This window comes from Mya arenaria, chromosome 15 (assembly GCF_026914265.1).
Source record: "Mya arenaria isolate MELC-2E11 chromosome 15, ASM2691426v1".
Classification (NCBI taxonomy): Eukaryota; Metazoa; Mollusca; class Bivalvia; order Myida; family Myidae; genus Mya; species Mya arenaria.
The window spans coordinates 5,768,096-5,793,132 of NC_069136.1; the positions used below are offsets into that span (position 1 = coordinate 5,768,096).

General features: G+C 35.6%; 1 protein-coding gene across 1 annotated transcript; it reads right to left on the reverse strand.

Annotated features, from left to right (window-relative positions):
- Positions 1–3,460: 3,460 nt before the first annotated feature.
- On the reverse strand, positions 3,461–20,898 carry LOC128219252 (uncharacterized). Its single transcript, XM_052927064.1, has 11 exons — positions 20,711–20,898; positions 18,166–18,289; positions 17,513–17,603; positions 17,080–17,255; positions 16,402–16,546; positions 11,477–11,588; positions 8,961–9,028; positions 7,610–7,819; positions 6,428–6,496; positions 6,027–6,149; positions 3,461–5,494 (listed from the first exon to the last, which is right to left on the reverse strand). The coding sequence occupies exons 1-11, from the start codon at positions 20,766–20,768 to the stop codon at positions 5,435–5,437; spliced, it is 1,236 nt and encodes a 411-aa protein (XP_052783024.1). The 5' UTR covers positions 20,769–20,898; the 3' UTR covers positions 3,461–5,434.
- Positions 20,899–25,037: the final 4,139 nt, after the last annotated feature.

The following is a 25,037-nucleotide window of genomic DNA, read 5'->3' on the forward strand; positions in this document are numbered from 1 at the left end:
ATTTGTAAAATATGGCCACTGGCCCAAAATACATATCAATTCTTTTTACAAAACAAATAGGTCATGTCAAAAACAAATTGATTAACAGTTATTTTTTTTTAAATACTTTATATTTGTTGTCGCTGTCTTTTTAAAAAAACAAACACAAAGAGTTGCCGTGTTTTAAAATCATTAAGAAGCAGAACTACTTATTTAACGTCCTACTCTATTTGTAATAATTCCCTTGAAAATATAGGGATGGGCAAATTATATCAAAATCAATATCTTTTATTTGTAATATATAGTCACTGCCCAAAATACATATCAAGATTTTTTATAAAGCAATTACATGATATCAATTACAAATTGGTTAGCAGTTTTGTTGTTTAAGACTTTCTATATGTTGTCGCATAGGGTTGCCGTGTTTTCAAACCATTTTGTAAATAGTTCTTAAATTAAGGTACCCATAATACTATCAAAACGATTAAAATATAATATTTCTTCCGAACATATGGTTACCCATTTACACACAAAAGTAGTTTTACACAACATATTAAACGTTTGTTTTAAAGACAGTATAGAACTTCAGGGGGTTCTTTCTGTATAGTCAAATATTAACTCAATCTGTGTGAGGTTTTATATAACATATATAATAATGTGTAACTACAGCACATAATTTGATGAAAGAAATTTTAACACTAATACTTGATTATTTCCTGCACGATGACCTACAAAATGCAAATGGCGGTCGAGTTTGATATGCTGCACACATGTTTGACATCATTATCAATCGGTGTTCGGCAAATTCTGTGTCTGTAGAAATCAACCAGTTTATTGCGAAAACGTTTGTCTAGTGCGGTATACACAAATGGATTTATAATGTTGTTAATAAAGTAAACCCTGTTCGCAACTTTAAACCAAGAGTATGTCTGAACGTCTAAAACGCTGAAATCAGGGAATATAATCTCAACCACCATGCAAAGAGCATTTGTGGACACGTGAATGAGAGTCAATATAAACAATATCAATGTCTTATAAGGGAAACTTGTTGGTACACTGTTTTGGAAAATGCTTTTTATCCTGTCTCTTTGAGACACAAGAGCTTTACGCAATGTGCCAGATATTGCGTTTTCTATGGAAACGTTGGCAGCATGTGGACCTGTGTCTGTAGTAACATCATTCCAATTATTGACACCGGGAGCAGTGCAAGTGACATCTGTGTTACCTGTCTGATCTTTAGTTTCTGTTGCTAGTTGTACTTCGCTTTTAGTTTTCATAATCACTGGACTAGCAACGCTATTTTCATCGTGATGTTCATCTTCTTTTACCGAGTGCAGCTCAACTGGAATTGTTGCTACAATTTCATTTGTTCTCAACGCTAGTTTCACATTTTCATAGTTATGAGTTTTTCTCCGTCTGTGGGTTGCACGCCTCTGGTGTTTGTAGATATCTTTTATTATGACAGCATATAGAACTATACAAACTACAGCTCCTCCGCCTAATACAAGTGCCGTTATCAGCTGTATATGGTTTCTTAGGGAAGGCCTTCGTAAAACTTCTTTAATGTACAAATGGACACAAAAACAACAGTATTTTCAAATTGACGTTGCGTTTCATTTATTCCACACAGGATTGGCCAAGGTGCCGTGATCACGGCTGACAAGGCGCCTATGGCAATACATAGTCGATGCGCTAAATGCGTCGTCATTTGATTTTTCAAGGCGATCACGAGAAGGAAAAGGGCGGCTGCAGAAGCTGACCAGTTTTGAAGGAAACACTTTATTTTACAGAACACTTCACTCCTGAAATCAAACTCTATCCACAACTTTACCATTTCGGTTGGAATCACAAACAAACAGGAGATAATGTCTACAACTGCCTGTCATAAAACAAATACTCTGTAATTATAACGTTTATACGTTTTACTTCCAAATATGATTAAGACTATAATGTTTGCGATGACGCCTATTGCTGCCATTAATCCTATAATAATAATCCAAGCTAAAGCAGAATCAGCATATACATTATCAATTGTTTTATTCGCCATCGTTAACTGTTTGATGAGTTGTTCGTATATACTGAAGCGTAATTAATGTAATGAATATCCTTTAGATGTTAATCTCTTGTTTTATCTCAGCCGCAGGTACATGTATAGTAGACAATTGAAACTGATTTGATGATACAATATTTGATAATATGCACTTGTAACAAGGGGAACTAGGGTCGTTGCTCCTTGCCGGTGCAAATTCAATATCAAATATCAGATCATATCTGTTGACAATTTTATAACTGCTGAATTTAGAAAAATTACACTTAATAATCAATTAATTTTTGAAAGAATGTTATATCGTAGTGCATGAATTTTAATGACTAAGCAACGAGATTTTTTCTTCTTGAAGTTAAAATTATAAGCATTTTCTTAATTATTAAATAATAATTTTCAATAATGTAAATGAATTATATCGCTTGAATAGGTATTAATATCGCATGTAAAGTGCATTTCAATTGCTCATGGTATTAATGAAAATCCCCACCTCAGTTAAACAAAATTAAGTAAAAACGTATTTTCCGCTGGAACACTTTTGTGCGATAATAATTGCGCATGGACATGCGATAATTCGTGGTTGTCATTGATATGCGCTCAGTGATTCGGATTATGTTACTAGTCAAATCGGTCTTTAAAAAGTTCTAAGGAGAGAGAAGCAGTATTTCAACAAGGGAGGTAATTACAATGTGGTGACCATTAAAAGTAATTCATTACGGGCATTTTATCTTTGTCCGTGGGCTATGACAATGCTTAGGTGTAAATTCCGCCTTTTGCTCCGATCCTAGACCTTTTAATTGCCTTGAGAGAAAAAATATTTATCATTTAAATTGACTTTTTAATTCAACAAGTTAAAAACAAAGTGTGTTTGGCTTTTAACAATTCAAGTAATGCTAATTCTGATTGTATTGGTGTTCGTAAGTGTATAACTAGTTTTTTGGTAACAGAAGCTCTGAAGAAACTATTAACCTAATAAAAAATCCGACCAGCCTACCCTTTTTGGGGGATATGAATCACAAACAAACAAATACTCTTTTTTTCGCCCTTCGTGTTTCACTTTATGTTATTTTTTTCAATAATTGTATATCCCTGCACCTATTTGTTCTGTTTCCTAATAGCGAGAAATTCCAGACCCTTCAATAACAAACATAAAATAATCAACTTAAATCGATTAAGAATAATTTTAATTAAATATTTAAGCTTCAATAAAGGAAATTGCAAGAAATCTAGTGCTTTCAAGATTATTTTGCAATCTTAAGTAACCTTCAGTGTTACTTCTTCGACAAAGGCTCATATAAAACACACCTGAAAAGACAAAATTTGACCATTCATAGTGCTTTCTGTTTTTATATATATGAATAAAGACAGACAATGGTCACAAAGTTTATTCCAACAGTGTACATCGTCAACAACACATGTATTAATAATAATCAATGTCAACGTGTTTGCATTGTGACAATGTATTATTAATCAACAATTACGTAATTGTCGAGATACAGAGACAATTACGGTACAAATACCAGACAATTGAAGACAATATATGCCAGAACTCGCTCAATATCAATCAAACTTGGCCAATATAAACAAAAATCGGCTTATATAAGTTTCCTCCGATTTGATTGGCTACAAAACTCGCCATATATAGGATTTGAGAAATGGGCCATTTTCTTTGGCTGTCAAAACTCGCCTGATATGAGAAATATGCTGGATTTTTTTAAAGGTAGCCATTTTGTTTTCCGTTTTCCGAATGTTTTGGAAAAATTTGTGCTTCGTATAAACTTACATGGAATACTTGAACCTATTGAATGATAAAACCACTTTGTACGGTTTATATTACAGTTGTATTTAACCCGTTGGTGGATTTTAAGACTATTTCGATTTTGTACACCGACAAAATGGACGACGAAGGTGTAACATTTGACGTTTTGGCAAACGATTAACGAAATTAAGACGAAATGACATGCTTCCTTACAATGTACGATGCTTTATTCATAAGTATGTGCAATTTCACTTTAAGGATGCATGTCAAAGTCAGCAAAGTCAAGTCTAGAAAAGCAGACACCATGAATTAATAAGGGATAAATACGGCTTCAATGTGAAAATGGTAATAGTTAATTAATAAAATACTAGACAAATGACTAGGCCAATATGAACTCACCTAATTAATAACATTATAGTACAAACGAGTAGACATACCAAAAAAATGCGTAACATCAAATCGTGTTATTATTGAAATTTATTTAGAGGATACCATCTTTGCCAGCTTATTTACTTTGGGAGGATCTTTTACAAATAGACATAGTTTAATAAGCTTTCTTCTATTATTTGATTGCAACAATTAAAACTATTTAAACACAAACGCTTTTTTGGAATATATGATGGACTCACACAGACAACTTGAAATTCATCTTCAATATCGTTTGAATTATAACATCTTTTGTTTCGTACAATACTATTTATAACATATCTACCGGTTTAAATTTGAAGTCGGTGCAAAGTCGAAGTCTACAAAAGAAAATTCGTAAACTTTTGGGCAAAATTACTTTCATATTCAAGACTAGTCTTAAAATTCTATAAATATCGTATACTGTGCTCATTTCTCATAAATATATTAAAATCACTTTTCTGAATATCATCATTAACATAACTAAAATCAAAATCATTTAATACTATCCTTATTGTATACACCCAATGACGACAACCTTTATCACAATCATAATTAAACTTAGCTTGCATATATAATTATAATATTAACAGTTGTAGCAACGTTAAAGGCCTAGTTTAATCCTTCTATAAGCCCCCCCCCCCCAAAAAAAAATCAAAAAAAATCACAACTTCTGTGTATTGATCTTAATCTTATTGCATAATTGACTTATCAGATCTCTGATCTGAGTAACCTGATGTGCAATTTCGAGGTTTTATTAAAGAAATGGACCCTAAATGGCCCATTGCAATTAGCAGGAGATGCACAGCAGGGGATTGTCATGCAAAACATTCCTTAAACTAGGCCTTTAAGATTTCATGACAATTTACACACATATCGTTGAATACAACGGGTATATACCTAATCTGCAATTAAACGTATTGAGCAAAAAGTATATTATGGATATAAATATATTTTGTAAAACCTTGCTTTTGTGACAATACTGATACAAGAGTAAAAAAACGTATTGCAGTTTGCATTTGTGCATATACAAATAAAAACAAATTATACGCTGATGATTGACAATTTAAAAACAGTGAAAAATACAAAAATGCTATTAAAAATGCTTTTTCATTGTGGAATTACTTTTTTATAATTGACAAATCTCTATAAATCACCGGAAAGCATTACATAAACTAAAATATTGGTGATTGCAATCTACGCTGCCAAGCTTCCTTTACATATAGATATACACCTACACATGCATATCATCCTTCTGCTTTTCGGCATGCCTTTCGTGACATCCCAATAAACGAATCTCGTTTTGCCTGTAATAGTAAATCATAAGGATGTCAAATAAACAATGCATCGTTCCGGATGTTAAGGCAAGATACAACTAAATCGCAAGCTTATACATTAACATCGTGCGATTGTCAGGTCATCTGCTAAAATGGAGTATCAGAACAAAAACACGTTTTCTCTTTTATATATATATATATATATATATATATATCGGGTAAGGTAACAGGGTAGCTTCGGTTAGTTGGAAGACATATTAACGATATAAAGCATATTACGGGTGCATTTAAGTCTGTTGTTTTTAGTATTTTGCAAACGAAACTACTGTGAAAAGCCCAGTATCCCAACATTCAACGATACAACCATGTTTATGGGTACTTGAAAAATGGCATAGAGACATCCAACGAGAGACATACAAGTTCACCATTCAACAACGATATATTACATAAAAGGTTATGCATAAAATACATCTTTATTATTAAACATTATATGTGTAACCGCGTATAATCGGCCTGCAAAACAGTTCATAAACATCCAAAGTTCGCCCTAAAGCAGACCTACCATTAATACATTCTGTATAACCTTCGATCTGGTATGAGATAGTATACACTTGCTAGATTTGTACATCTCGTTCAGTTGGAAATACGTAGATTTGTAGGATTCTAGGCAATCCTGACGTGCTGCCTGAAAATGTGGCACATATAGGTCAAGTTATATGCGCTAGTAAGTGTAAAGCAAATAATGAATATTCATTTTTGACTTATAACAGTATAATGCAATTTTAGTGAATTTTCAATTTAAAGTTGTAATGTACCTCGAATTATGAGGATGCAATTATTTTTATATTACTTCATCCAATGAGATTGGATTAAAAGAATCAATTGTGTAGCTATTTGCAACATCCGCTTCAGTGCTTTCAGTGCTTTGATTTCAAACTTCGACAAAACAGAAAATACACGTACTACTTGATTGTCGTTTTCTTTCTCCTCAGACTGTTCGTTCTTACTTCCATCAATAACGTCCAGATTGTCCTAGAATGGTTAATGGTTGCACGTGGCAATATACTCACATATACTGACAATAATTGAAAATGGTCATAAACGTATGTGTCATATCGTAGTGAAAGAACAGTGAATAGGTGTTTTGAAAACCGTTGAACACGTGACATCAGTACCAACTAAATAATTGCACGTTTAAGTACTGAGATTTGTCTTAAGCGTTTATCCAAGAAAAGCTTTGGTATTAATTTATTTATGGCCGATACCATACATTACTTATCAGTTTAATTGAAATACACTTTAGCATACTCTATATAAGAATGACAGCGATGAAAACCGCGTATATGTTCATGGTGATTGAAAATTGTCAGAGAATCTTGTTGTTGTTTTTTTGTAAAACCATGGTTGTGTGCTTTTACATTTACTTATGTAAGCTATGTTTTCCCCACCCCAGATAAGTAGATCCAACTCTTTGCCTACGGGCAAAGATAAAAAGTACCCGTATGGAACGTTTTTACTACGCACAAAAGAGTTCCAGCGAAAACAATACATGTTTACAATGTTATGTTTTACTTAGATTGGACAAAAAGAATCTAACATGGCCGCTCGTATAGGTAGGTTATACTTATAGATAGGTTCCTCCCAACTCCCCCGCAGAGTGTTCTGTTGAAACTCGGTAAACCCCTTTCGAAAAAAAAAACTACGTTCGGTTTTGTATTAACGTTTTTACACTCTCGGCCATGGAAAACACCAAAAATCCCTCATCAATACTGCGGCATGTGGTTTGGAAGGGGCAACTTAAACACGTAGAATTGATTGCGACAACTGATCAACAATAACATATTCTTAACATTCATACTATTATTTTCGTACTCCATCGAGTCTTATAATGCAATTTAAATGATCAAGTGTATGTCGGTAAATATTTGAAATAAATTGAATAGAATATTGTTTCATCGTATGCAGGATAAACTGTGTACATGTGTTCACCCTTTTCATTTAACTGTGATTTAATTGTCATTATTATTATTATTATAATTATTATTATTATTATTATTATTATTATTATTATTATTATTATTATAATTATCATTATTATAATTATTAATACTATTATTATTATAATTATTATTATTAATGACATACATGAACTTCCGTCGTCCGGAACTGGTGCTCCAGACGCTGGAATACGTCATCAAAAAGAATTAGCTGCTCGAATTGATAGCTCTCCGGCCGAAGTGAACCAGGGGGTAACAAGAACCAGTCTGGGTTGTCCGTCTGGTTCCCGGCAATCTCCTGCTTGCATTGCATACAGCAGGACAACAGTAGCGAATATCGGGGTTCCACTTCCGGACACTAGAAAGGTAATGAAGCGAAATGGTAGTAGCGTAATTTAGATAGTCCTACCATATTTAAGTAAAAGTTAGATTACGTGAGGTAACATTTTAATGATCAAGAAGGGGGGGGCTGGGCGTACGGAACGAGCCTTTCTTGATCATTACAATATTACTTTAGGTCATCGTACTGTCTTAGAATACTACCTCTTTGCAAAATCTGACACAGGGAGTGTGTATCGGATGAGTGGCAGTAGGCGGACCTTTAAACACACGCGAAAGTAGAAATTCTTAATGATTAAGTCAAGTACTTAATGATTTTTTATCCGTATTTCATTGGCTGAAAATGGTGGTTGTATTCTTAGATAGATAGGCGTCTTATAAACCCGTTCACCTTCAAGTTACAGATTGATTCTCGGTTGTCTATATGAGTTGTATCATTTGAAAAAGGATTTTGGGTGCAGATTAAGATGATGCAAAAAAAACGTTCTAAATTAAATTCTGCATCACTGTGTAGGGTACACATGTTATGCACGCTAGCACTATCCTTTCTGTTATAGTTAGATGACATGAAGTAAATTCTTAATGAATACTAATGGTCGGAGTGAGTATAGCAGTACTTAGCGTGGCGGTAGGCGGACCTTTAAACAAGAAAGGTGAGATTCTTAATGAATTAACCCAGTACAAAATGGTTGCCTATCTGCAATTTGATCAGTACTCAATATCGATCTTATCCTTATCCTTAGACATGCCTCAGTTATTCCATTTTGCCTATTGGTCCACTTAAAATACACGCCATTCAAATCACCAAATTTCAAATCTTTAATTTAAATTTAATCTTAGCTGCTTTTGAATACAGCCCCTGGATAATTCAGCAAGCCTATATTACTGTTCAGCATGTTGTTTTATGCTGGGTTTATGTTATCACTCAGTCGTACAGTAAATCGCGCTATTTCGTAATCGTTGGGACATTGGGAAATACTTCGAGATTACGGACATAACCGAAATACAAAAAGTGTATAATTAAACCAGCATAGTACGATATAAACAGAAGTTCAACGTAACCGATTTCGACAAAGCTAGTTTCGACTTTATATAAATTTGGTTTGACCTCACTGAAATCGTAGACATTTTAAGCATGGCCTAATTGGGAACATACGTACTCCCTCGAGTCTGATAATGGCCAGTCTTGGCCGATCTGGCTTGTCGTCCGTGAAATATAACAGCAACTCTGAAAAATATTACTAAAACATATAAAATAGTTATAAACGGAATAGAATAATTAATTTATCAAGTAATGTTTTACATTTTAGGAATCACTACATTGAAACAGAGGAATTCAGGAACGATCGAAAAACGTTTAGTCTGCCATAGGCGTATTGTTTGGGTATAAAGGTTTATATAATGTGTTAGCGTTTCGATAGTTATTATTGTGAACAAATGTTGATCAAACATTTCTTCGTGGGATGTTTTTCAATTCCTTAGCACACTAAAACAGGTAGCAAGCGCTTTATGTTTAAAGATGCACTCTTACTCCCAAGTAAAATTTACCAATATAAATACAAATGTTAAAATAAACCAAGAAGGATGGATAAATGTCGAAAATAATGGTACTTATGAAGGAAACCGAGTTTAATTGGAAAGAAAGGTGCAGACTACACTACACGGTATTTCTTCCTTAAAAGACAATAGTAAATCACAGTAAATCTTTTAGTATTCACCAATCATTTAATATTTTTGCGTTTTCAATAAAAACACGGTTACAGTTTTGTTATCAGTGAATAATAGTTACCATAAATGCATTATTTACTAAATAGTTCAAGGATTAGTACTCAAAATGTATGTTTGTTGTACATGTGTATGTATTGATTTTGAATAAGAGTGTCATCTTAAGTTTTGCAACAATATATCTGATTTTTTTTTACCTTCCCCACCCTCTTGTATGTAAACGAAAATTCTGATGGAATTTGACCCACACAATTTGAACTTTACATCACTTTTTACCCAAATTATTTTCGTATCATTTAAAAGGGTTTTGTGTGAAGAAATTGAAAATGACCGAAATATTATAACAAAAAAACAACAACAGGATTGTGCTTTCAGCTCAATAGGTATAGTCTTTTAACGTCCAAATTCAGCTGAAATAAAGATAAATAGTGCATTTGTAACCACGGTACTTTCTTCCGTTACACTTCAAACATACCGCGGGACAATACAAAATCTCGTTTTAATGAATATGCATGAGGCAAGGGAGACAACGTTCTTCTAATGAACTCGCAACTTACAATTAAATATTTTTTCCATAACCGTGTAGTGTCATTAGCCTCGATTGCCTTGTGGTCTGGACTGCTGACAATGCTTATTGTACTGATGAGGCGGACGTTTCAATTCCGGCAATTACCAGAATATTTTTATACGGGAAAACATCTGGTACCTTGTGGGACCAATGAAACTGCCTCATTTATTATTTATGATTACGAGATTTCCTATCCAATTCTCCCATGGTACACAACGAAGCATAACGTAGTAATTTAATGGGGTATCCGACGATGCTGTTTTCGCGGAAGCACGAGAACCACGGGTTGGTCGAAGAAATTGAAAATGTTTTTAAATAAGATTGTTTTCCGAAAGGTGCTACATTTTTTTCCATTTTGAATACTTGGAGAAAACCCTTATAAGTATAAAAACGGAGGAAATTCTGAGGGAACATATCGGTTCATTGATGATTGATTTTCAGCAATACATTAACTAATGGGAAACTGAGTCTTGTTATTGTTATTGTTGTTAATGAATCATGACATGGATGCTATTAATATAAAATGGAACTTGGCTCACATAGCCAAAGCAGGTCATGATTTATTTTCAATATTAAATTTTACTAGGAACTAACGATGGATATGTTGATATTGACCTTATCGAAAATATCTAGGTTCATATTCGCTTTAAGCAATGAGCGTCATTACGTAGGTTTTTATTTTATTTTTGTTTTTATCAGCGTTTTCCGGCTCGGAAAATGAGGTTGCTAGAACGATGATACACAGTCGAACCTCTTTGGTTCGAACTCCCAGGGACCGGCGAAAATACCTCGAGCCTCGAAAGATTTGAGCCAAGCAGGAATGCTTTCCTTCAGTTTAAAGAAATCGGTCATTTACATCCAGTTCGAGGCAACAAGGAATTCGAGCCAAACGCGTTCGAGCCAACGGGGTTCGACTGCATGTGTATAAAGTGTTTGTGAGCTCGTGTACCAAGTTTCATGTTTTGAAATTTGGTAGTAATATCCGGCAGCAATCGGAACATCTCGGTTGTCTCCGCCATTAGTAAAAGTAGTTCGTATAATTGATAATGATTATGTTAATTAATTGTAGGGTATTTTTAATGTCTTAGTTCAAGTTAATTCCCAGTAAATGTATTATTGCATAAATCATGTATATTCATGTCAAGTCAATAGGCTTAACTGTTAAATTGAAATTACTACGCGATCTACTGACAGCGTAGTTAAATGTTAAGAATTCTGACATTGTAAACCGTAGATATACATCCGAAGTTAAATGGTCGAATTGCTCCGATTGTTCCGGCAAGTTGTTTTTTTGCGCGCAGCCTTTAACGACATGAACACCAAAGGTATGCTAAATGTCATTTTCCACTAAAACGAGCGAGTCGAACAAGCAGTAAGATTCACCTTTAACCGAGCAGTGTTTACAGAGGGCCAATCCACATACACGGCAATTATGTTTCCTCTTACTCCCGAGTCTCTTTCCGCAGCCACGACATTCTGTGACCCCACTGTCCAGCTGTAGAAAACAAGTTGGAATATTTTACTATTTCAAATACTTAACTATTAAGTCCAATTGATACCATTGTCTCAAACCCTGTTTAAATGATCGTCCGTTGTACGTGTGAGAGAGCGGGGTGTGTGTATGGTTCGAACTGAATGTAATAATTATGTATTATTTTGTGCTTTTAACGTGCTATTTTTCAAATTTATATGGAGAAGAAAGGACAAACATCAGCCTTATACATTTTACACAAACATGGCTGGAGTATACGTGGTGCGTAGGCGTCTGATATTTAATGAATGCTCAACATCATGCGTAATATGTCATCCCAAGAGAATATTCCCGTGCTCCAGGTAAGTTCATTAATTTACTAGGCAATAGCTTTCACTATCATACAATCTGTATGTAATGTTATGAAAGAAATATTTGATGCATACGATAAATCATACATGCACCATGAATAGTGTTACATTGCATATTAATTAAATATTTAAAACCTTACTGGTTTTAATAGCTACCACCTCCAACGTTCGCTAGTGTATCGTTACATATTTACATAATGTCACTTTATATTTACATTTTGCACACGTAGTGTTAAACAAACGATACATCAGTGAGGTTAACTTGTTAACAAATCACATTCTTTTCTTTCTCTTACATTATATTTAAGTGACACACCTACTTAACTATGGCTATGGAAGCGTATATCGTATACACGGAATATACGATAATCTAGTTTTATCAGGTCGTTTTACGTGGTCTTGACGGATCATGCAATATTTTACCAAAAAATTGCCGATTTTTTTTCAGTTACAAACAGAACAGTTTATGTTGAATTTATTCTGTCCATTTCTTAAATAGAAATAGGAAAACGTGAAGTTCATTATAAATTAAGTCTACATAACGCAATTAACCTTATGTGTCGACAAACAGAGGCAACATATCGAGTAAATAAGAGGATGAAATCAATTTTATAAAATGTATTATATCTCTACAAGTCGACATAAAAAAATCGACAAGACCGCATGATCACTTCATCAGTATGTGCGATATACGCTTCCATACTTTACATTTTCGATACAAATTTACGTCAAATTCTTTCTCAACACGAACAAATTCCATATAATTGTTGGATTGTGTGAACACCCAACTCCTAAAGGCTTTAAATGTGGGTTTCGGTGTCTTTCCCGAAGTAAGTTTGGCTTATATAAGTTTGATATATTTTTTAATATTCTATGCATATTATTTTCTCAAACAATGAAATAAAGATATATTTCGGGGGGGGGGGGACTCGGGGCTTGACCTTCTTCGAAATTTCAGATTCTACCCATTATTCTGCTGTTGTTGCTTTACTGTGTTTCGCGTCTCACGTTGACAAAACATGCTACGTCTAGTTGACATTTTTAACCTAACTGTGTAAACATCACACAGCGTGATATATATAATAAAGCCGAAGTTCCATGCATTTTTTTTTCGCCACACCTTCGCAAAAACATCCTCGTTCGTCTATGCCAAATTTAATAAAGCATATAACAAGACCAGGCAAAATAAATGTTATGACTCCACATGGCATGTTACAAGACCAGGCAAAAATAATGTTAAAACTCAACATGGCATGTAACTTGACCAGGCATAAATAATGTTAAGACTCAACATGGCATGTTACAAGACCAGACAAAATGAATGTAGTACTCAACACGGCATGTAACATGACCAGTCAAAATTAATGTTAAGACTCAACATGGCATGTAACATGACCAGTCAAAATTAATGTTAAGACTCAACATGGCATGTAACATGACCAGTCAAATTTAATGCTAAGACTCTACATGGGATGTAACATGACCAGACAAAATGAATGTAATAATCAACATGGCATGTAACATGACCAGGCAAAATTAATGTTTAGACTCAACGTGGCATGTAACTTGACCAGACAAAATGAATGTAATACTCATCATGGCATGTAACATGACCATGCATAAATAATGTTAAGACTCAACACGGCATGTAACTTGACCAGACAAAATGAATGTAATACTCAACATGGCATGTAACCTGTCCAGGCAAAATTATTGTTAAGACTCAACATGGCATGTTACATGACCATGAAAAACGTAATGTTAAGACTCAACATGGCATGTAACATGACCATGAAAAACGTAATGTTAAAACTCAACATGGCATGTAACATGACCAGGCAAAATTATTGTTAAGACTCAACATGGCATATAACTTGACCAGACAAAATGAATGTAATACTCAACATGGCATGTAACCTGTCCAGGTAAAAATTATTGTTAAGACTAAACATGGCATGTAACATGACCAGGTAAACATTGTTGTTAAGACTCAACATGGCATATAACTTGACCAGACAAAATGAATGTAATACTCAACATGGCATGTAACCTGAGCAGGCAAAATTATTGTTAAGACTCAACATGGCATATAACTTGAACAGACAAAATGAATGTAATACTCAACATGGCATGTAACCTGTCCAGGCAAAATTATTGTTAAGACTCAACATGGCATGTAACATGACCAGGCAAATTTATTGTTAAGACTCGACATGGCATATAACATGACCAGGCAAATTTATTGTTAATACTCAACATGGCATGTAACATGACCAGGCAAAATGAATGCTTAGACTCAACATGGCATGTAACATGACCATGCATAAATAATGTTAAGACTCAACACGGCATGTAACTTGACCAGACAAAATGAATGTAATACTCAACATGGCATGTAACATGACCAGGCAAAATGAATGCTTAGACTCAACATGGCATGTAACATGACCAGGTAAAAATTATTGTTAAGACTCAACATGGCATGTAACATGACCATGAAAAACGTAATGTTAAGACTCAACATGGCATGTAACATGACCAGGTAAACATTGTTGTTAAGACTCAACATGGCATATAACTTGACCAGACAAAATGAATGTAATACTCAACATGGCATGTAACCTGAGCAGGCAAAATTATTGTTAAGACTCAACATGGCATATAACATGACCAGACAAAATGAATGTAATACTCAACATGGCATGTAACCTGTCCAGGCAAAATTATTGTTAAGACTCAACATGGCATGTAACATGACCAGGCAAATTTATTGTTAAGACTCGACATGGCATATAACATGACCAGATAAAACTTAATGTTAGGACTCGACATGGCATGTAACATGACTGGACAACCATTAATGTCAACACTAAAATTACATGTAACTTTTAAAGGCAATATTAATGTTAACTTCAATATGGCATGTAACATTACCAGGAAATATTAATGTCAAGACTCGATATGACTATATATCATGACAAGGCAATATTAATGTTAACCCTCAATATGTCATATAACACAACCAAGCATCAGTAATGTTAATATTCAACATGGCATGTAACATGACCAGACAAATTAATTGTTAAGACTCAACATGGCATATAACATGACCAGGTAAAACTTAATGTTAAGATTCACTTTGACATGTGACATGACCAGGCAAAACTAATGTTAAGACTCGACATGGCATGTAACATGACCAGGTAAAACTTAATGTTAAGACTCACTTTGACATGTGACATGACCAGGCAAAACTAATGTTAAGACTCGATATGGCATGTAACATGACTAGGTAAAACTTAATGTTAAGACTCACTTTGACATGTGACATGACCAGGCAAAACTAATGTTAAGACTCAACATGGCATGTAACATGACCAGGTAAAACTTAATGTTAAGACTCACTTTGACATGTGACATGACCAGGCAAAACTAATGTTAAGACTTACTTTGACATGTGACATGACCAGGCAAAACTAATGTTAAGACTCGATATGGCATGTAACATGACCATGTAAAACTTAATGTTAAGACTCACTTTGACATGTGACATGACCAGGCAAAACTAATGTTAAGACTCAACATGGCATATAACATGACCAGGTAAAACTTAATGTTAAGATTCACTTTGACATGTGACATGACCAGGCAAAACTAATGTTAAGACTCAACATGGCATATAACATGACCAGGTAAAACTTAATGTTAAGATTCACTTTGACATGTGACATGACCAGGCAAAACTAATGTTAAGACTCAACATGGCATATAACATGACCAGGTAAAACTTAATGTTAAGATTCACTTTGACATGTAACATGACCATGTAAAACTTAATGTTAAGACTCACTTTGACATGTGACATGACCAGGCAAAACTAATGTTAAGACTCAACATGGCATATAACATGACCAGGTAAAACTTAATGTTAAGACTCACTTTGACATGTGACATGACCAGGCAAAACTAATGTTAAGACTCGACATGGCATATAACATGACCAGGTAAAACTTAATGTTAAGATTCACTTTGACATGTGACATGACCAGGCAAAACTAATGTTAAGACTCGATATGGCATGTAACATGACTAGACAACATTAAAGATAACACTGAATACTGCATGTAACATTACCAGGCAATATTTATGTAAACGCTCAATATGGCATATACCACGATCAGGCAATATTAAGACGGCATGCGGTTATTGTCTTATATTGAATCCTACTTCCTATTGCCTTTGCATATGGCATTATACCAACAATAAAGTTAGGTATAACATTCCTGACTGTTAGATAAATCCTGCCAGACTTTTGAATATTGCCTGCCAGAATGTAAAACTATTGCCTGCCAGAATGCTACATAATGCCTCCCTTAATGTTAAAAATAATCTGCCAGAATCTTGAATACCAGAATGTTGTCTGCCAGAAAGTTACATAATTCCTCCCTCAATGTCAAATATATCACCTGCCAGAATGTTGACTTTTGCCAGCTTGGGACTGAAAGAATCTTCCGGAGTTCCGTGAGCGCCATCATTGTGTCAGAGGTCCCCACCGCCTTACTAAAGCCGTCTATGAGCCGTTGGCACTCCTTGTATATGTCCACTGTCAGTCTGAAGAAATACATGTTTATTATGTATGTATATTTCATATAGGATAATTGTAAGTAAGGTTATGGAATAGTAACCGTAGTAAGTAGAGAATGATACTATCACATTTAACTTACTTCGAACCCCGTTGGCTCGAACTTCTAGGGACCGGCGAAAATAACTCGAGCCTTGGATGCTTCGAGCCAAGCGGGAATTCTTACCTTTAGTATTTAGAAATGGGTCCTTAACACCAAGTTCGAGCCAACGAGGAATTCGAGCCAACAAAAGTCGAAAAGTCGATATATATCTGTTCACGTTATCAATTGTAACATATACGGTATATTTTTGCTGTTGTTTTAAATTGAATTCAAACCACTATTAAGTAGGAAATATACGATGAACATCTACCCAAGAACGTCTTCTAAAATAAGACACATTAAGAGTTTACGCAAATACATGAATATCATATTAAGCGTGCTTAAATGTCCCGTTGCAAATAATTAAGCTTTAGTATAGTTAAGTAAGTGATAAAGTCATAACCCCGCCACCATACTTACTGGTCCCTCCAAAATCTCCGAATAGTAGTACACTTTTCCTTTTGAAGAACAAGATCACAGGTTAGCTGACGCTGTTCCTCTCTGTCCTTTCCCCTATACTCGAGAAAGTAGTCCGTTACTGACCGCGTTACACCTAGTAGGCAGACAGACCGCTCCTCGTAGCACGACATGCACACCTGGGTTATGGTATAATAATAGTATGGTGGCGTGTAACCTTTGAATGAAGGCAATGTTCGGCACCGATGGAGTATATTAGAGATAGGTCAGCATATTGTATAATTTAATTGCTAGAACCAAACACGAAAGTGAACGGGGAAATAGTTTAAACAAAACTTTGGGAAATCGTCGATCAATCAAAATATACAAGATTACCCTAAAATTGCCTTTCCTTCCTAAACAGAACAAAGTAAAGCACTCGGGGTAAGCCATTTACCTTTGCAAGAACTCCAAACGGGTCAAACTGGGCCATCACATTCAGGCGGCGAAAATACTGGAGACATGGTCGACAGAACACATCCCCACATCTGGGTAAGTAAAAAAGTAAGTATGAGGAAATACGTTTTTATTTTCATTGATGATGGTGATGATGATGATGATGATGATGATGATGTTGCTGCTGCTGCTGTTGATGCTGCTGCTGTAACTATTGTTGCTGCTGTGATGATGATGATTATGACAATGTTGCTGCTGCTGTTGCTGCTGCTGCTGCTTCTGCTGCTGCTGCTGCTGCTGCTGCTGATGATGATGATGATAATGATGATGATGATGATGATGAGGATGATGATGATGATGATGATGATGAGGATGATGATGATGATGATGATGATGATGATGATGATGATGATGATGATGATGATGCTGTTGAAGCTGCTGTTGTTGATGCTGCTGCTGTTGATGCTGCTGCTGCTGCTTCTGCTGCTGCTGTTCATGCTGCTGCTGCTGATGTTCATGCTGCTGCTGCTGCTGCTGCTGCTGCTGCTAATGCTAATGCTGTGGTGAATTGGAGGAGGAAGAGGATAATGAGAATAATGAGGAAAGTGGGAAGAAAAAAATGCGCAGTCGTGATGCAACCACCATTTATCTTACCTCGTACAGTGATGAGGACGCCGGAAACTTGGAAACCCAAACACGATTCCACAGGCCTTGTTCTGACAACAGGTTCTAGTGGCCACGTCCACATAGTGACTTCGAGTTATCGCCGCATGGTATTCTGGAGATAAAACATATGGACTGTTAGACGAATAACCGGTTGCTAGAAAATCCTTTTTTGGATGACATACGACTAGTTCTGACAGTAGGATATGGTTGCTGTGTCCATGTAATGGATGTGTGTTATAGTCACGTTTCGGGGTCAACACGATTCAAATACAGCGCTTCTTTCATTTATCAAACTTGTTGAAATATTTTGACACATTTTTTTATGCTGAGGAAATCCGAGTACTTTATAAACGCCTTTCTCTCAATACATATGCAAAGAGGTCAAATTACCTTCCTTCATACTGCATTGTGCATGGCAAAAATCCGCAATATCAAACCAAGCGTAAGTGAATTTTAGATTGCCAAAAGATACTATAAACTTCATGTATAACAAAATGCTAGTGTTATACCGATGAACGACATCTGAAACGTTGTAAAGACAAACTCCGGGCTTGACTCGGTAGATGAAGACCCACCAGTAGATATAGACCCACCAGTAGATGAAGACCCACCAGTAGATATAGACCCACCAGTAGATGAAGACCCACCAGTAGATATAGACCCACCAGTAGATGAAGACCCATCAGGAGATGAAGACCCACCAGTAGATGAAGACCCACCAGTAGATGAAGACCCTCCAGTAGATGAAGACCCACCAGGAGATGAAAACCCATCAGGAGATGAAGACCCACCAGTAGATGAAAATCCACCAGGAGATGAAGACCCACCAGTAGATGAAGACCCACCAGGAGATGAAGACCCACCGGTAGATGAAGACCCACCAGGAGATGAAGACCCACCAGTAGATGAAGACCCACCTTGAGATGAAGACCCACCTGGAGATAAAGACCCACCAGTAGATGAAGACCCACCAGTAGATGAAGACCTTCCAGTAGATGAAGACCTTCCAGGAGATGAAGACCCACCAGGAGATGAAGACTCACCTGGAGATGTAACCCATCAGTAGATGAAGACCGACGAGTAGATGAAGACCCAACAGGAGTTGAAACCCACCTGGAAATGAATACCCACCAGTAGATGAAGACCCACCAGTAGATGAAGACCCACTAGGAGACGAAGACCACCTGGACATAAAGACCCACCAGGGGATAAAGACCCACCAGTAGATAAAGACCCACTAGGAGGTGAAGACCAACCAGGAGATAAAGACCCACCAGTAGATGAAGACCCATCAGGAGATGAAGACCCAACAGGAGATGAAGACCCACCAGTAGAAGAAGACCCACCAGAAGATGAAAAACCCCAGACCAAATGTGCATCACTTTAGTTCAGCTCTTAAAGTTGCACTTAGTTTTCCACCAGAATGGCACGGATCCCCGAGGTGGATACATGAGTACAAGTGCAATCAGGGGGATTTGGGGATGTGGCCACCCCTAAACTCGACCCAGTTTACTTTTTATCAAATGCATCATTTGATTAAAAGTAAACTGGGTCGAGTTTAGGGGCGGCCCAGGGCATGAGCCAGAACACTAAACACGAGGCATGAGCCTAAACACTAAACATGAGGCATGAGCCAGAACACTAAATATGAGGCATGAGCCAGAACACTAACCATGAGGCATGAGCCTAAACACTAAACATGAGGCATGAGCCTAAACAATAAACATAAGGCATGGGCGTGAACACTAAAATGAGGCATGAGCTAGAATTCTTAACATGAGGCATGGGCGTGAACACTAAACATGAGGCATGTACTAGACCACTAAACATGAGGCATGAGCCAGAACACTAAACATGAGGCATGAGCCAGAACACTAAACATGAGACATGAGCTAGAACACTAAACATGAGGCATCAGCCTGAACACTAAACATGAGACATGAGCTAGAACTCTCAACATAAGACATGAGCTAAAATACTAAACATCAGGCATGAGCTAGAACACTTAACATGAGGCACGAGCCAGAACACTAAACATGATCCATGAGTCTGAACACTAAACATGAGAAATGAGCTAGAACACTAAACACGAGGCATGATCTAGAACACTTAACATGAGGCAGGAGCTAGAACACTAAACACGAGGCATGATCTAGAACACTAAACATGAGGCATGAGCAAGTACATTAAACACGAGGCATGAGCTAAAACACTAAACACGAGACATGATCTAGAACACTTAACATGAGGCAGGAGCTAGAACACTTAACATGGGGCATGAGCTAGAACACTAAACATGTGGCATGAGCTGGAACACTAGACATGAGGCAGGAGCTAGAACACTTAACATGGGGCATGAGCTAGAACACTAAACATGAGACATGAGCTTGAATACTAAACGTGAGGCATGCATGTATTGACGCGTCTTGTTTGTATTCAATATTATTGGTAAAATATTGCTTATGTTAGAATAGTAGGAAGAATTTTATTTTTACACGTTTTCAAAAGAGAGAGAGAGAGAGAGAGATCTTACCTTTAGAACTGATGTCAAATTCAATCTCTGACTGAATATCACTCTTGTCTTCTTCCATAGCTTCTGCGTAAATTCAAAGTTTTAGCACAACTTTACACATCCTTCGCTTTAATATTTAAAACATTTCTTTTTACATCCTTATGAAGGGGAATTGCAGTTATTCAGTTATTCCCTCTGCTTTATCATCCCAATCATCACCCACCGTGCAACCTTCAGGCATAATTACAATGTATTTGTAACATACAGACATGTGAATCACTTAATAATACATTTTGTTTGGTGTGCATGGTTGACCGAGTTAAACCACGAAATAGGAAAAAGGTTTAAACTCGAATCTTTTTTTATTAATTAAAATATTGTAATCACTTTTGTACTTCAAGAATGAGATAATTTATCAAGTTGTTCATCATTGTTAAAGGTGTTTTATTACCAGTATTATAAACCATCACAAACCGATATAAAAGACGGAGTGTGACTTTTGTGGGTATCTGAAACCTATAAACTAAGATCTAACTATTTTATTCCTGGACTTTAGATAAAACTTCAGCGTCGAACTCTACTCTAGAACCACTATACTTCCAGGTAAAGTGTCAATTTGAGCTTGTAATTTAAGCCAATTCATCGTCTTGCGATTAAATTTATTAAGGTTATTCACCCCTGATGACTTACAGATACTTTTATAAAGACCAATAATATTATGTTAGTATTGGATGCCCTATACCGTATAGGGTTATAAACATTGATAAACACGTGTTTATTCATGGTCTTCGATGTCGAAATAACTATGTTTTAAATTAATTTCGCTCAAACAATTCATTGGTTCTCAGGGGCGGATTCAGGAACTCACGTTAGAGTGGGCGTAACATAGGGGCACGACCTTTTGAAAAACGCCCCTCCCTCAGAACCATTATTTTAATGGTTTAAAATCGTGGCAGAAGTTTATCCACGAAGAAAATTTAACAATTTCTAGTCCGAAATTATGCATTTTGAGCGCATTTGTTTAGTTCATTTCTCCGATATTGACATAAAAAGTAAACTTGGACGATTTTAGGGGAGGCGCGCGCCGTGTGTGCCCGTTTCTGAATCAGCTTCTCGTTGTCATTTAACTTATTAAGTGCTTTCAGATTATTCAAATACCGTTTGGGCAAATAGTGCGTCAACATATAAATTATTTTTTACTAAAACATTTATCAATAGTATAACCCATTAAAAATGCAAAATATGACCATTTACGTGAAATAAAGAGCAGCATTTACAAAAAGCCGTTATTCAATATATGCGTATGAATTGCGTTATTATGCATAAAGGTAATCAGTAATTTAATACCAGAGCAATCATTGCAGCTTGTCAAATTTGTTAGACTAGGTTTTTATGTTTAAAAATTAAATACTGCAACCATGTGCTATTTTTTGTTTACGAAAAATAATCCTATCATTAATGAACACATTCGGAACACCTCGGCCATTTTCCATTGGAAACAACGGTTTACAACGTCAGAATCTTTACATAGTAATTTCAATTTCAATTTAGCATTTAAACTAAAATTAATGACTTTACTCTTGCGAATCATAATTATTTATGACTTAATTCACTTCACTGGCAATCAAATCTAACTTAATACAAAATAAACGTTAAAACACTACAATTAATAAAAACTATAATTTAAAAGTTTACGAACTTCTTTCACTGGCATACATCCGAATACATCATGAATAAATTAATTGGTCAAATGATTGTTTCATTGACAACTGACGACTTGGCCAACTCCCTTTCAAGTTTTACCAAAATTATTTGAGTTCACCAGACAAACTTTTCAAGCTGCACTCTCACAGTTTGATTTTTTTGACAACTTTTTGTCTCGGAATGAGCCAATTTTTGCGTTAATGTCTGGAAACCTGTAATGTAAGACTGCTGACAAAAGAGCAGATCGCACTTTTCATATTACACTTAAAACGTTACTAACGCTTTAAAAAGTGGTGAGCACACTCGCTTCTCACCTAGACGACACGGGTTCGATTCCCGGCTTGAGGGCATGTGCGTTTGGTGTGTGGTCACCAAGCCGGAGAAGTGGGTTTTCTGCGGTTTTCCCCACAATACAAGACAACACTCTCGCGTAAAATCGGGCCAACGATAATGTTGTAATAACTTGTTTCACAATCGTTGTAAAATAATTATGTTTAACCTAATTGAGATATGAAAAACAGTAATATTGTGAGTTATCTTTTATGACTGAATTGAAGGCACTGGTGCCAAAATGAACTGATTCTGAGACAAAAAAAATAAAAAGGTCAAAACTGTTACATTATGAAAGTGCAGCTTTAACATCATGTTAAAATAAAAGATAGCTTTTTGACAACATGTCGAATACCTTAAAATCATTTTAATCATTAAACATCCTTTATATTAATTCAAGCGCATGCTAGGTCAGTTTAAGTTTAATTCACTATCACAATATCATCACATACATTTATCATTGAATTAGAATTCAGCCTTATTCATACTTTCGGAATGCATTCGCTTTCAAGGATGGTCATTTCAATAAGCAAAATCGAATTAGTTTCTTACTTAAAGCTGCACTCTCACAGATTGAACGTTTTGACAACTGTTTTATTTTTTGTCTTGGAACGAGCTAATTTTTGGGTAAATCTAAGGAGACCAGTTATAAAAGACGGCTGACAAAAAATTAGATCGCAGATTTATATATTTAAGTTCAAATTTTAATGCTTTATGCATTTCGCTTAAACCTTTAGTAACGGGTTAAGCCATAAAACATTAATTTTCGAACAGAAATATGCATCTGCAATCTGATCTTTTATCATTGGTTTGCAGAGATTTACGCAAAAATTTGCTGTTTCCATGACAAAATATAAAACAGTTGTAAATATGGTATATCTGTGAGAGTGCACCTTTAAAGTTTTATAAATCTATTGATCAGATGTTAACTGATGTTGATCGTTGATAGTTGAAATTAACTTGTCTCTCAAAATAGCCGCGATATCAAGATCAACAATAATATTAGCTTTCAAGTAATAGTTATTATTGACGAGGAGTGTTGTACGTAAATAATGATTAAAGGTTGTTAGTTGAGACACAGTCGCATTACCATTAATTTTGTGTGAGTACGTACTGACAATCTTTATATTTTTCCATCTCGTACACAAGAGTGATGATGTTATGCGCATTTCAGTTTTTTTTTTCTAGATTTAATCTTATCAAACCTTTATAAACTTAACCAATGTTTCTTTTGATATCACAATCAAGCACGATACAAATGGTCTAGGTTGTTAAGACGTTGTATTTTTTTTATCTTTTGTTGGCAACCAATTTTCTTTTTTCATAAATTCAATAACTTAGCATTTTCGTCTTTTTCTAGTAACGTTTATCATTTCTAGAACGACACTGACGCTATATTGACGGTTAGGAAGAGCTGAAACTAATGCTGTAATAACTTGTAACCCATCCAATTTGTTCTTTTTCTTTGATTTGATTGTAAGTGTATGTGTACGGTGTATGAAATTTATACTGTTTACAGTAAAGAACAATAAAATATTATTAAACTAAGCTAAATCAAACCTATGATAAATAACAATGTTTTTGGTGGTCTACAATATATTGGGTAAACAACCCATCAAATATTTATCTGTAACAAACCAAAACAGAACGCTCATAACGCATTGAAGTTTTGGCAAATAACTCTTGTTAAAATGTTATATCCTTCTATTCCTCATTGTGTCCCTTTTCAGTCAATTCATATATGCAAGTCAAATGAATAAGATATAATATTATATTTGTGTTAAACGTGCCATCATTAATATCATTACTGTACATTTTCACCTGTACGAATTATTCGCCAACTCTATGAAATCCCCATTCAACAATTTCATTATTAATTGATTAATTAATTTAAAAAAAAAATCTGTTAAATAAAGCTAATATTTCTCTGAAAATGAGCAATTTATCAGCAATAAAATTGGTCCGGGGTATACCGTGAAAATGGGCGGTGTTTTTACCTCCCAAGTGATCCCGGAGTGCCGGGTGAATGTGGTAGTTAAGTCTTCGCGCCAAATAGCGGGAAAAGGGCCTTACCTAGGGTCCCTGGGGTGCGGGGGCATTTGGCGGTGTTTTACCAGCATTTTGTCCCCGCAGTGCGGAGATATTTCCGGACTTGGCTGGACCGAAAGTCAAAGTCCCCGCTATTCCCCGGACCTGGGGGCCGTGGTTACAATTGACTGGTGCATAACTGCACTAGGTTTCAATTTTATTTTTCAAAATTATGGGTTATCTATTTTAAACCACTCAACAAAAATCGCTCCAAATTTTGGTACAT

Coding starts and splice junctions, on each gene's coding strand:
- LOC128219252 (XM_052927064.1), bottom strand. CDS start 20,768: ATGGAAGAAGACAAGAGTGATATTCAGTCAGAGATTGAATTTGACATC. Junction 18,290..20,710: donor ATTTGACATCAGTTCTAAAG/GTAAGATCTCTC, acceptor TTTTATCTCCAG/AATACCATGCGGCGATAACT. Junction 9,029..11,476: donor TAAACACTGCTCGGTTAAAG/GTGAATCTTACT, acceptor AATATTTTTCAG/AGTTGCTGTTATATTTCACG.